The following is a 12,484-nucleotide window of genomic DNA, read 5'->3' as shown; positions in this document are numbered from 1 at the left end:
AGGACTCGCATTTCTCCCTCAGAGCAATCACCCAGAAGGTCCCTAGCGCCCACATGAATTGTAGTCGAGGAAACGGAAGCCATGGGGTGTGCCTGCCACCAGAGTGCTCATGTCACACCATCAGAGACGTGACAGCAAACGTAACAATGCGTTTGGTCCAGCCAGGCCAGCGCTGCCTGGAGGACGGAGCTGCACCGTTAGGGACGGAATTAAAACACAGAGCCCGTAGGAAGAGGGCAGAGGGAAAGGCAGGTGACAGGGTGAGAGTGGCTATCAGCAGCTGAAGGTCAATCAACCAGTAACAACACGACAGCAACAAGACCCGTGCCTGAGCCACACGGCGGCTGGAGAGGGAGCTGGGGCGGCGCCTGAATGAACGCTATCACCTACAACGACGTTACTTAGCCGCGTAAGCCCGGGTTCTAGGGTTTTACACATACATTTAGATGGTCTTGCCTTTGAGTCTTCCTGATTTTCTCTAATATGGCCAGGTTTTCCTTTTCGATTCCTTCATCTTCTGACTTCTTCCCGCTGACAGGCTCCTCCTCCTTCATCTCGTAGTGATCCAGGTCTTCTATGTCCTACAGACGTTAGAGACGTATGAGTGTGGTCAAGCTTATGCCAAAGTCTCACTATTCCTGACTCGAGAGGGAGCAGAAGAGAGAGAACCCATGTATTCTACGGGAAGGGGTATAAAAGCCTTCACATTCCATTAAGAGGTTCCCTGTCCATAGCTTGTATTTTGTTATAAAACTAGAATCTGAGTAAAGCATATTTAATAGCTATTATCAAATAAGCCACCTTTCCAACCTCCTATGAAGGAAGAGATTTGAATAGTTGAGCATCCAGGCCTCCAGAATCCTGTTCGTACTTGGTTCTGGTAGCTCCACTATCTCCATTTTCCAACAGACTCGCTCACTGTGACCTACACCAGGAGAGTGACCACGCCCATCCTCACCTGACCGAGTCCCTTCTCATGCAGCCCTGTCCGTGCACAGGCCTCACGGAGCCCTTCCTGGGCTGGCCCCTCCCCCCTGAGCTCCTCCCAACACCGGTCGGTCGTCAGATGAGCTGAGTCTCCTCCACCTTCAGCCTCGGCCACAGTCCCAGCCACACGTCTTCTCCACTGAGTGCCCACAGCACAGAACAAACTCACCATCAGCACCATCCAGCCCACTGCTCTCCATGTGAAGCCTTCCTATCAACAATCGCTCCAAACAGAAACAGTTTGACTAAGTCAAGGCTTTTGGCCACCTGCCCTTTCTAGCCAATCACCTGGCCTTTTCCTGACTCCACGCATCAGCATCAGTCCGTCTTTCTCCCCCAGAGGACAGCATCCAGCGCCCCCACGCACGCCCAGGCCTGGGGCAGTTCGGGCCCTTTAAACACCTTCTCTCAATGGCCTGGATACCTTCTCCTCCTCCACCCTGACCTGACCCTCCACGGCCGGTTCCCCCCTTGCCAGGTTCCCTAGATGTGCTGTCCCTTCTCTACGTCACCTTGTGAGGGAAGAGGAAGGCACACAAGCTCTTTGAGGGCAATGTCTGCCTCACCGCACAGGGCCCAGGGGGTGACTGTTCCACCCAGTTAACCTGCATGAAACACTAAGGACAAACTATCACAAAAGTCTCATTCCAATTAGACAAGGTTAAGAATGATCTTCTCTCAGACTCACAAAACAAAACAAACCCACAACTAGGTCTTCAGTCTCAGGCACTCTAAGCCGTCTATTTTATTTTTTTAAAAATATATTTTATTGATTTTTTACAGAGAGGAAGGGAGAGGGAGAGAGAGTCAGAAACATCGATGAGAGAGAAACATCGATCAGCCGCCTCCTGCACACCCCCTGCTCGGGATGTGCCCGCAACCAAGGTACATGCCCTTGACCGGAATCGAACCTGGGACCCTTCAGTCCACAGGCCAGCGCTCTATCCACTGAGCCAAACCAGCCAGGGCAGCAGTCTATTTTAGATTTAAAGTTTTCTAAATCAAGAATATAAGGTAATAATTCAATTAACTCTAAGATGCAACACCAAAACAGGTTTTAAAACCAAGACCACGAAACCAAAGACCTTTTTATCCGATCAGTGTAGACACGCAGAGCTTCACTCGGAGTTTGAATTTAAACGCAAAGCTTCAGAGCTGGACACGGCTGATATCACATCGGTGACGGGCAACTACACCAGCCTCCGCTCAAGGCCTGGGAATCTGCTCTACAAAATTCCCAGATGGTTTTTCAACATGAGGTAGTTTTATTATCTCTAATGAGTAGTCCCTGAAATGCTCTCTAATTCTTTATTCAAACACAGAACTTCTGAAACTTAGCCGTTCTCAAAAATAACCAATGACAGCCCCGCCAGTGTGGCTCAGTGGTTGAGCTTCGACCTATGAACCAGGAGGTCGGGGTTCGATTACCAGCCAGGGCACTTGCCCGGGTTGTGGGCTCGATCTCCGTGCAGGAGGCAGTTGACCAATGTCTCTCTCTCATCTATGTTTCTATCTCTCTATTCCTCTCCCTTCCTCTCTCTCTAAAAATCAATAAAAACATTTAAAACAACTACAGGTTAAGTAGTGATTACTACTCAATGTAAACATAATTTCAGTGCTAAATGTTAAGAGTCCTTATTTTCCAGAAAATCAGATCTGAGACATAAGAGAAGCAATTTATTCAAAAGCATACATTAGAGGTTAAGCCAGATTTTATATTCAACTAAAGCCATCAATTACATTCAATTCCAAGAACAATGTGCTTTTCATTATCCCACACCAACACTGGTCCATAAAGAGACTAGAGCAGGGGTCCTCAAACTACGGCCCGCGGGCCACATGCAAATATAAATATTGTATTTGTTCCCGTTTTGTTTTTTTACTTCAAAATAAGGTATGTGCAGTGTGCATAGGAATTTGTTCATAGTTTTTTTTTAAACTATAGTCCGGCCCTCCAATGGTCTGAGGGACAGTGAACTGGCCCCGTTTAAAAAGTCTGAGGACCCCTGGACTAGAGAAATTGCTGAAACGTCCCCTAACGGAGACACCCACCTCCGCCATCTCCTCCTCGTCCTCCTCTTCCGACGTCACTTCCTCCGTGGTCCCATTCTGCAAGGAAAGAAGAACGTGCCAGGCCACGCGGGCCACACACTGGGCATCCGGGAGGCGTCAGGGCCCGGCGGCCACTCTCCGGCACTGACCCCACAGGGAGCTCATCACAGTGAAACATCTACTAAATCCAGCTCTGATGACAAACACTTAACAGCTTTTTAAAAGAAACATTTTTGAACAATTCAAGGTAACAGGTGCATTAGGAATAACACAGGCAATTAATCAAATATAAAGCAGCTCTAAAGAAGTTACAGACATTCTAACTAAAAATTTAAAAAAAATTTACACTTAAATGGCTTCCTTCATTTAAATAATTATCCTAAACCATGAATTAGCTTAAATTCCTCCTACAGGTTGTCAACAGCAAACACTCCCAATCAACCCTCAGTATCTCTCTAAAACATGAATGAGAAAAGAGGAAGGGCAAAACTACATAGGAATGAGCAGCATAGACTAGATGGATACTTGAGAAAAGTCTGCAAAAAGAACAAGATGGAAAAAAACTATTTTCAACCGTAAGTTTAAAGAGACAACTGAGGTGCTAGAGAGGCGAGGACTAGAGTCAAAGACGCCTGCACAGAAACTACGGGGAAAGCCCAGGAACAGAACGAACGCTGTGAGTGGGAATCATCATCTTAGATGTACCGGTCCCCTTTGGAGAGGACCCCGGGAGCCCCAGTCCCGGCCCTCACCCCTCCCACAATCCACTGGGCTCTGACTTGAACCACTAACGTGGTGGACAAGAGGCGGGGCCGGTTCCCAACGTAATCCTCTAAGAGGCCTGGCAGCTCCCACTTCTGTGCTCTTGGGAGCCGACACCAAGAATTCTATGACCTTCCTGAGCCCTGCGGGACACCCCCGGGCAGTGTGTCCACAGGGCCCCGCCCAGCCCGGTCAGACTGCACAGCCAGGCCAGCAGCAGCTCTGTCCAGCGAGGCCACCCCACCCACTGCAAGGAAGGAGTCAATAGTTTTAGGCCATCGGGTCCCGGGGTAGCTGGCTCAGCAGCAGCGAACACCCAAAACAACACTTGACATGATGGCTGACCTCATAACGTTTCTAAACGTTGAAAGATAAGAAAATTTTCTAGAATTTAAAATGAAAAGACAAAGAGAGAGAATAGAGACATAGTATCCAAGCTACAAAGACTCAAGCAAAGAGGTCTACAATCCCACGAGCAGGCATTTCCAAACGAACAAAGAAAGAAAATGGAAGGAGAGGAACCACAGAGGAAAATACACACATTCACCCACGGAGAAGACACAAGAGTCCGACTTGAACAGGCCCGTCCGTGCTGAGCGCAGGGACAGTGAGAAGATCTAACAGCCCGCGGCTGACGCCTCGGAAGAGACAGGCCTCGAGCTCCCCGCGGAGACGGGTGAGGCGCCGAGGGCGTCGGGCTCCCAGCACCGCCCGGCCGCGCAGCCCACACCCGAGGCCAGTTCTGTCCCACCCGGAACTCCACACTCAGCCAAACCGCCAGCCAAGCCTGAGGGCCGACTAAGAGCTTCACTGACTGGGCATTTCCTGCACACCCCCCGCACCGTGTCACCTTCGGAGCCCCCAAACACAGGCACCACCTCCACCCCCCATTTTGGGAGGGAAGCTGCTGCCACAGTGACCGGTAAGTCATGCAGCTCATGAGCAGCAGAACCGAGAGCGGAACCGATGTGCGGCCACCTCTGCGAAGGGAGAACTCGGAAGTGTGCCGGCCTTCCGTCCTTCCCGGGGTTGTACCTGAGGGTGCACTCGGGCAAAAAGTGAACGGTGAGCCCGGAGAGGTGGCCCCAGGTCAGCGAACAACAGACCAGCGGGCAGAGCAGACAGAGCAGCTCAAGATGGCAGCTGTACCGCCAGCTCAGAGAGCCGCCCGAGACGGGGCAGAACCACAGGCTCCAGGGCGAGGGGCTCTCAGACTCGGGAGAGAACACGAGAATTCTCAGTACAGGAAAGACATTCCCACATCCTAATGGCTCCTAGGACACTGCGTGGAGAAGACGCCATCTGGGGGTGCCTGCCGGACGGCCTTGCAGGCGAAGGATGCAAGAGCAGGGATGGAACCGGGACCCTAACCACGAAGGTGAGTGCGGGCAGGGCCGGTCTGTCTGTCACAGGGAATGGCAGCAGCTCCCAAAAGGGAGAAGTGTGGTGCCTCCAGCAAAGCAGACAAAGCATCCAACAGCAGAAACGACCTCCTAACAAGCCGCAGTCAGTGAGGGAAGCGTCCTGTTCCTTCCGCCTGAGGCCGTGATTCCGCTGGCGATGGGATGGGAGGATGGGAGGAGATGGGAGGAGCTTACGTACCTGGCCCGTGGGCAGCGGCTGGTCCAGCAGCTCCACATCCAGGTGCTTGGGAAGGTCGTGCAATCGGCAGAGCTCACAGATCAACCACTTCAGCTGCTGACGAAGCTACAAAACAGGTCAGTGAAGAAGCGTGGGTTAGAGGGCCCTGAAGACACAGCAATGCGACAACTGGAACCCCCCAGCAGGGAGCGAAAGAAGTTAGACTGCCACTTGCAGCCCCGAGAGAATGGCGTGGAGGGTGCTGCGGGGCCAGGGTCGGAGTCCCGCGGGCTGCAGGCCGCCCCACAGTGGCCCAGCAGCAGGCGGCCAGCGGAGAGGAAGGGCTGCCGGCATGGTCCACTTTCAGCTGCTCACTTGTCTGAGAACCTGTCACTTCAGACGGGCACATTCATCGTGATTCAGGCCACAAAACAAGGCGGTGGCTGCACAGGGTCCGAGCTGTGCCTTCCCCGGTCACAATCATTTACAGGCAGAGGCACGTGTGGTCACGACAGTCCTGGGCCCTGGTGACAGGGGACACGGCGTCGAATGGCCTTGGCTTGAGCCTCCCGTTTGTGAAATAAGAAAATCAACCTCTCACTGGTGACGGTGAAGTGGAATCTTCTGCGGAAACTCTCAGCACTCGAGTGTCTAAAACTACAACAACACGCCTCAGGTCTCCGTGTACACCGCACCGTTGGTGAGCACATCCCCGCAGGCAGGAGAGCGCTGTGCACACACCTCCATGTCCGCACGTTTAGCAGCGACAGTTTAAGGGTCGATGCCCCGCAGACATGACCAGGACAAGACGGGCAACCCCTTCACTCGGTCCGGAGGCGCTCCTGGGTGCGTCTGACCCAGAAGAGAGAGGAGAGGAGGAAGCAGGTTTCTGAAGGACCAGACAGGGTGACACAAAGCACGTGGACCATGGAGCAAGAGTGAGACACGCTGAGCTGGACATCGGGATTAGAAGCCCCCAGGCGTGGAAGGCAGACCCCGTGGATGTGCACCACCCAGTCCATCTGTGGGTGCTCGTGACCGTGACGACGGGGTGGGGTCTGAGAGCCACGGAGTAAGGGGGGCTGGCAGCCTGTGGTGGAGTCTTACCCAGCAAGAAAAAAGGGGGTAGATGTTGCAGGAAATTCAACTTTATGCTCCCCCAAAAGCGGCCGAGGGATGGGGAAAGCTAAGGCCTTGGGGATAAACTTGGGAAGTTTTAGACGGTAGATGGACAGCCTGAGAGACTTCCTCGAGAGCTGGGGCGGGAACACTGGGCTCACACTGACTCTAAGCCGGTTCCCAGGCCCCGTCAGGCAGCAGTGATGAGCTTCATCGGTTCATCTCCCCCCACGCACATCACAGGCAGAATCCCTGGGTGGAGCCTGCCAGGCAGTGGACCGCCAGGAGGCAGGTGCGTCTCCATTTAGATGTGACGTTGAACAAGGAGGGGCACCAAGTGCGGGCCCTGGGTCTATAGATACAGACGTGGGTGGGCTGGAAGCTCGGGAAGTCGTTTAGCTGCAGATACAGGTGCACGGAGGCATGGCTGAAGGAGTAAGAGACTGCCCAGCGAAGGCACAACACGAGGAGGAAGAGGCGGACCGAGGAGACACGGCAGAGAAACAGGGACTAGCCCGGGAGGCAGGGCCCTGGCGGAAGTCCTCAGAGACGACAGTTCCCCGCGGACAGACCTGCCTGTGTCCTGCACTCATCACTTACTACGGAGCCTCACACAGAAACCAGTTAATTAAAAAACCACACACTTTTCTGTGTCCTACGACTAACAGCTTCCCGTGTCCACCCAGGGAAAGTGTATAAACCAGCAGAGAGCCGCATTTCTCACACAACAGCGGCCAGGCCAGGCTACAGACAGCATCGTAGGCCTGGCTTCTTCACGCAGAACGGCTCGGAAAGTTGTCTGTGCCCTTGCGAGAAGACGGGCTGCAGGCTTGTAACTACAACATAACATTCTGGCGTAAAACCACACGCAGGCGTTCATCTAACCAGGTCTTCCTTGTGGCCACTCCCACCGACGTCTGATGCTGCAGTCGGGTCAAGTGCAGAAATGGAAAAGGAGCCCTGATTCAGCGACTAAAGGGCAGAATGTTAACGCAACGAGAAGCAGACCCAGGCTGTCATGCACGAGGTGAACGGAAGGTGCGGAAAGACAGCTTACTCTGTCGATAGACTGGGTTCTGCGGTGACCAGAATACATCCACTTCTTCATAAAAGCAGACCCCGTTTTATACCCTGTGTCACTTCATTATATGAGCATTTTTGATGGGATCTCTTAGACACGGAAACATAACCCATCATTTCTCTGTCACAACACACACACCCTCAGGTCTAGAAAAGGCGGCCGCAGGAGCTGCCCCTGCCCATCCTGAGGCCCTTGCCCATCCGGGGGGTCCCCTGCCCGTCCGGGGGGCCCCTGCCCGTCCTGAGGCCCCTGCCCGTCCGGGGGCCCCCTGCCCGTCCCGGTGGCCCCCTGCCCCGTCCTGAGGCCCCCTGCCCCGTCCGGTGGCCCCTGCCCGTCCGGTGGCCCCTGCCCGTCCAGTGGCCCCTGCCCATCCGGTGGCCCCTGCCCGTCCTGCGGCCCCTGCCCGTCCTGAGGCCCCTGCCCATCCTGAGGCCCCTGCCCGTCCAGTGGCCCCTGCCCGTCCTGCAGCCCCTGCCCGTCCAGTGGCCCCTGCCCGTCCCGTGGCCCCTGCCCATCCTGTGGCCCCTGCCCGTCCCGTGGCCCCTGCCTGTCCAGTGGCCCCTGCGGCAGGTACGGACTCGGCCTCCTGCTTTAGCCTTTTACCTCCACCCTCAGGCCTCTCCAGACCAGACTTCACTTCCAAAATCCTTTTCAAACTGACGTTCTTATGTTCTTAATTTTAGGAATAAGCATGTTTAAAGCAAAAGTAACCTATTTTGACAATAATCTAGGACTTTAACTTCCCCAAAATGGTCATTTCTCCCAATACTATTAATAGAATAATCGATCCTTTCCGATTTGAGCGCTTTAACTCAGTTTCACTTATTCTAAATTCTCAATGACCTGACTCTTTCTAAATTCCCACTGCCTTTATCCATCCAGCCCAGTGTCAGTACACAGTATTTTATGTAAAACCGAGCTGAGCAAGTCTCATTTCATTACTTTTTCTTCAACTTCATTATTATTTTTACTCTTCAAAACAGACTTTAGATTCATTTTGTCAAATTCCAAAAATAAGCCTGTTTGATTTTTTTTACTGGAGTTGTATTCAATTTATAAATTAACATGAAGCTATGGAGATAATTAACATGTTTATAATATGAAGTCTGCCCATCTGGGAACATACTGTCTTTCATTCCACTCAGCAAATTATTATAGTTTTCTTGATACATCTAAGTTTATTCCTAGGTAGTTCATTTTTTTTATAATTTAATTGTAATCGTCAACAAAATACTTTTCTAAGTGATTAAAGCTGATATTTGGGGGAACCACTGATTTTCATATAACAGCACTTTTAACCAGTCACCTCAAAACTGTCTTCTCAGTTGGTTCCTTTGGATTTTTTTCAGGTAAATAATCATGTCACCTGTAAAGAATGACTGATATTTTCTATAAGGACTTTATAACATCATGGGAAAATAGAGTAATAATATTAACTTTAAAAAATGATATAAACTATGTAGAATATGACCTCCACTATTTAAACATATGTATGAGTATATGTATTTTACTACGAGGGAGAAAAACTGAAAGGAAAAAAAACACACCATGTCAACAATGGTTATAGCAGGCAGAGAAACTACCGGAGATTTTTATGTTCCCCTTAACTTTTACTAGTTCTCTCACAAATGTTACTCATCAGTTTTATAAAAAAGGAAAATAGGTTTTAATTTCTTTGTGAAATGGAAAGTTGCATTTCTCTCTACGTAAAACACTTTTCATTTGTATCCCTCTGGATTTACTGCAGTTATAGACTCGACAGAAAAAGCAGTTCCCTAATGTTCACGAAGAAAAAGAGAAAGGAGCAGGGCTTATTTTCTTACCGAACTGTTGTTCTTAGAATCTTCTAGACGTTCCAGAACTGAGGTCAGGTTTGGGTCATCAGAGTCCACGAACCATATTGGGGAAGAAGCCGGGTACGACTCCTGTAACAGAGACACCCAGTTACACACATAACAGACCGACCTGGACATGCAACTCCGCCAGACCACTCAATGGTCAGGTGACCACAGATTTCAGCGAAATATACCCGGGGAAGCCCAGTCAGGGCACAAGCCGGGCTTTCGGGCTCAGTCCCCGGTGGTGGGGGGGGGGGGGGGGGGGGGCCATGCAGGAGGCACCCAATCAGGGATTCTCCCATCATTGTTTTTAACTCTCTCCCCCTTTTCCTTCCCCTCTGAAATCAATCAATTAAATATATATTTTTATGGAAAAAAAGCAATATTTTAAAATCCCTGTGTGGAAAAACAAATTTTTTTTAATGGATTTTTAATTAATTTTTTTATTCTTCTGGAGAACATTTATGGGACCGTTACTGTCACACTTTGCTGTCCAATCAGTGTGGCGTGGAGAATGAAATAAACTCACAGAACCATACAGAACCTTCATAAAATTCCAAATGGCTTTGACAACCTAAAAAGAAAGTTACAAGGAAACCGGAAGGAATTGCTCCCTGCCTCATCAATTTTGCCGTAAACAGCTGAGTATCTCACTGGGCCCGAAGCCCCCCGAACCCTTGACACCCACACGAAATTGAAAACTTCCCTGTGATGGGGGATGTGTGAGTTGCTCCCAACACACACTTGTGGCCCATCAAAGCATTCTAGAACATCCACCCGAGGCACGAAGGCCTGGGGGGCCCACCCCGGATGTTCGAGACCACAGGGGTTCCGGGACCCACCCTCTCTGCTCAAGGACTCCGAGGAGGACGGCGCGACCCCGCGCCCACAGCCTTGGGAGGGGCTGCGTCACTCTGGCTCAGGCGATGCCTTACCTTCGCGGTGGGGTTCCCACTCCCCTCCCCAGCCCTGGACCTGCTGACCCTGGTCTCACCCCGTCTTTCCCCAGGTCTAAGGAAGCTTAACAAGGTCACGTTGCTAAGGGACACGCCAATCACCACACGGACACCTAGGTCTCCTCTTCATGGACCTTTTTCCTTCCGAGGAGGGGCATGGGGGGCGGGGGGGGGGGGGGAGAACTAGGAATCCGACTCCACGTTACAAACTGCTCAGATGCGTGAACACCAGGACTCCTCGGCCTGAAGGACACCCGGCTGCCGTCATTCCCGGCATTTCTCCACGTTTCCTTTAGAAAGGTGACCGGCCCGGGGCAGGCCCGAGACAAGGCCGTGGCTCCTGGTCAGGTTTCGTCCATTTGTCCTCTGTGTGACCTGCCTGGGCTACTCCTAACGGTGTCAGACTAGAAACACACAAAACTGACAGCCCGATTTAGTTCCATGAAAAATCACTGTAAAGGATTTTCAAAATGCAGTGCTCGTCAGCCACCGAGGAGAGAGCAGCCATCACATCACACAGAGCTTTCCTACGTGTGCTCTCACGGGGGCAGAAAAGTGATCCATGTCATAGAAAAACGCAGGCGCGCTCTGCTCAAGGTCCCAGCTACTGAGAATAAGCCTTTTTCTCTCCCATGAACTCGAAGCTCTAACATTTTACAATTTAGTATCTCGCTCCTGGGGAAGGGAGGCTTTGGGCAACGAGGAACAGAAGTTTAGTTAAGGAAAAGGTTCCACCACAAGTAGCCGGCGAACAGCCACCCGTGCAGAACAGAGTGATGACTTATCTACACAAATAACGAGGGTCTGTCTGTTTACTGGCTGGTTACATCCCGGGGGAGGAGGGTCTCTCTAGAGCAGCGGTTCTCAACCTTCCTCACGCCGCGACCCTTTAACACAGTTCCTCAGGCTGTGGGGACCCCCAATTTCATGGTTACAGATTGAACATAATGAAAGCATAGTGATGAATCACAAAAACAATATGTAATTATAGATGTGTTTTCCGATGGTCTTAGGCGACCCCTGTGAAAGGGTCGCGACCCCCAGGTTGAGAACCGCTGCTCTAACCCAATCCCTGCCAGCAGGTCCCAGACACGAGCAGTCCACAAAGGGGAATGAGCTCCCACAGGGCTGCCCAGGGGAGCCAAACGCTGCTGGGCCTCCAGGTGTGAGCGTACCTGGAGGTTGGCACCGACTGGCCATGGGATGGAGGTTTGCACGACCGACCATCTTGCACATCTCGACGTCCTACTTTATTAGGAAAAAGACTCCCCGAGGCTGAAATAGCCCTCTCTGCCCGTCATATCAGGGCACGTTTACAAAACAGAAAAACATTTCAGCTCAAATCCCTTTGCCTAGAGAACAACACGTCTGGTTTTTCACTTCGTAAAGGCATCTCTCATACGAACTTGAGGTCAGATCACAGGTTTCCTCTCAAGCCCCACGTGGCCCCTTCACGTGTGTGCGCGTGTCCATGACAGACTCGTGGCGGTTAACGTACAGGACAGGCAAGTTTTCTGTTCAAACTGCACAGCCAGACCGTGACCACGTAGGCAATAGACCAGGGCGTCCCCGCAAGAATGTGCAACCTGACAGCTGACAACTCCCTTAATTTTCCTCTTTTTCTCGTTTAAGTGATTTGAAATAATGGGTGGAGCCAGGCTAAGCTGTGAAGAAAGGATATTTATCCTCACGTGCCACTAGACCGTCTTGATGGGGACACATACGAGAGGGGGACACGGGACAAAGCCGGCCACCGCCCGCGAGCCGAGGGCACACGCATACGGCGGGAACACTGCTTGATGTCCGCGATCCCTCGGCTTCGAGGTGGCAGCAGGGCCGGGGCCAGAACGGTCCTCGGCTTGGAAACAGGCACTGACCAAACTAATGACTCATTTCTGTCCGTTCTCTTAACTGTTGAAAATGACCTGTGTGTCAATAACCACGGACTTATCATCATTCAGGGCGGGTGTGCGTTTTTTGGGAAACCCTGTATTTACTGAACGTTTGCCGAGTGGAAGATGAAAAGCGTAATTATAGGACATTCTCCCGGCCATCGCAAAAAGAAAAACAAGACTAAAAAAAAGGCAAAGGGAAGCACCGTTGCCTAA

At 51.5% G+C, this 12,484-nt stretch overlaps 1 protein-coding gene across 2 annotated transcripts; it reads right to left on the bottom strand.

Moving 5' to 3' along the window:
• Nucleotides 1-200: 200 nt before the first annotated feature.
• Nucleotides 201-9,570, bottom strand: LOC102423479 (ubiquitin-conjugating enzyme E2 Q2-like). Of its 2 annotated transcripts, XM_014450828.2 has the most exons (4): nucleotides 9,406-9,570; nucleotides 5,404-5,508; nucleotides 3,040-3,096; nucleotides 256-581 (listed from the first exon to the last, which is right to left on the bottom strand). In XM_014450828.2, the coding sequence occupies exons 1-4, from the start codon at nucleotides 9,553-9,555 to the stop codon at nucleotides 423-425; spliced, it is 471 nt and encodes a 156-aa protein (XP_014306314.1). In that variant the 5' UTR covers nucleotides 9,556-9,570; the 3' UTR covers nucleotides 256-422. The 2 variants fall into 2 exon arrangements, with proteins under 2 accessions (XP_023604997.1, XP_014306314.1); XM_023749229.1 differs by lacking the exon at nucleotides 3,040-3,096 and having other exon boundaries at nucleotides 201-581.
• Nucleotides 9,571-12,484: the final 2,914 nt, after the last annotated feature.

The sequence above is a fragment of the Myotis lucifugus genome, unplaced genomic scaffold (assembly GCF_000147115.1).
Source record: "Myotis lucifugus unplaced genomic scaffold, Myoluc2.0 scaffold_4098, whole genome shotgun sequence".
Lineage (NCBI taxonomy): Eukaryota > Metazoa > Chordata > Mammalia > Chiroptera > Vespertilionidae > Myotis > Myotis lucifugus.
Note: the sequence above shows the minus strand (reverse complement) of the source record. Positions and strands in the feature narration are given on the sequence as shown.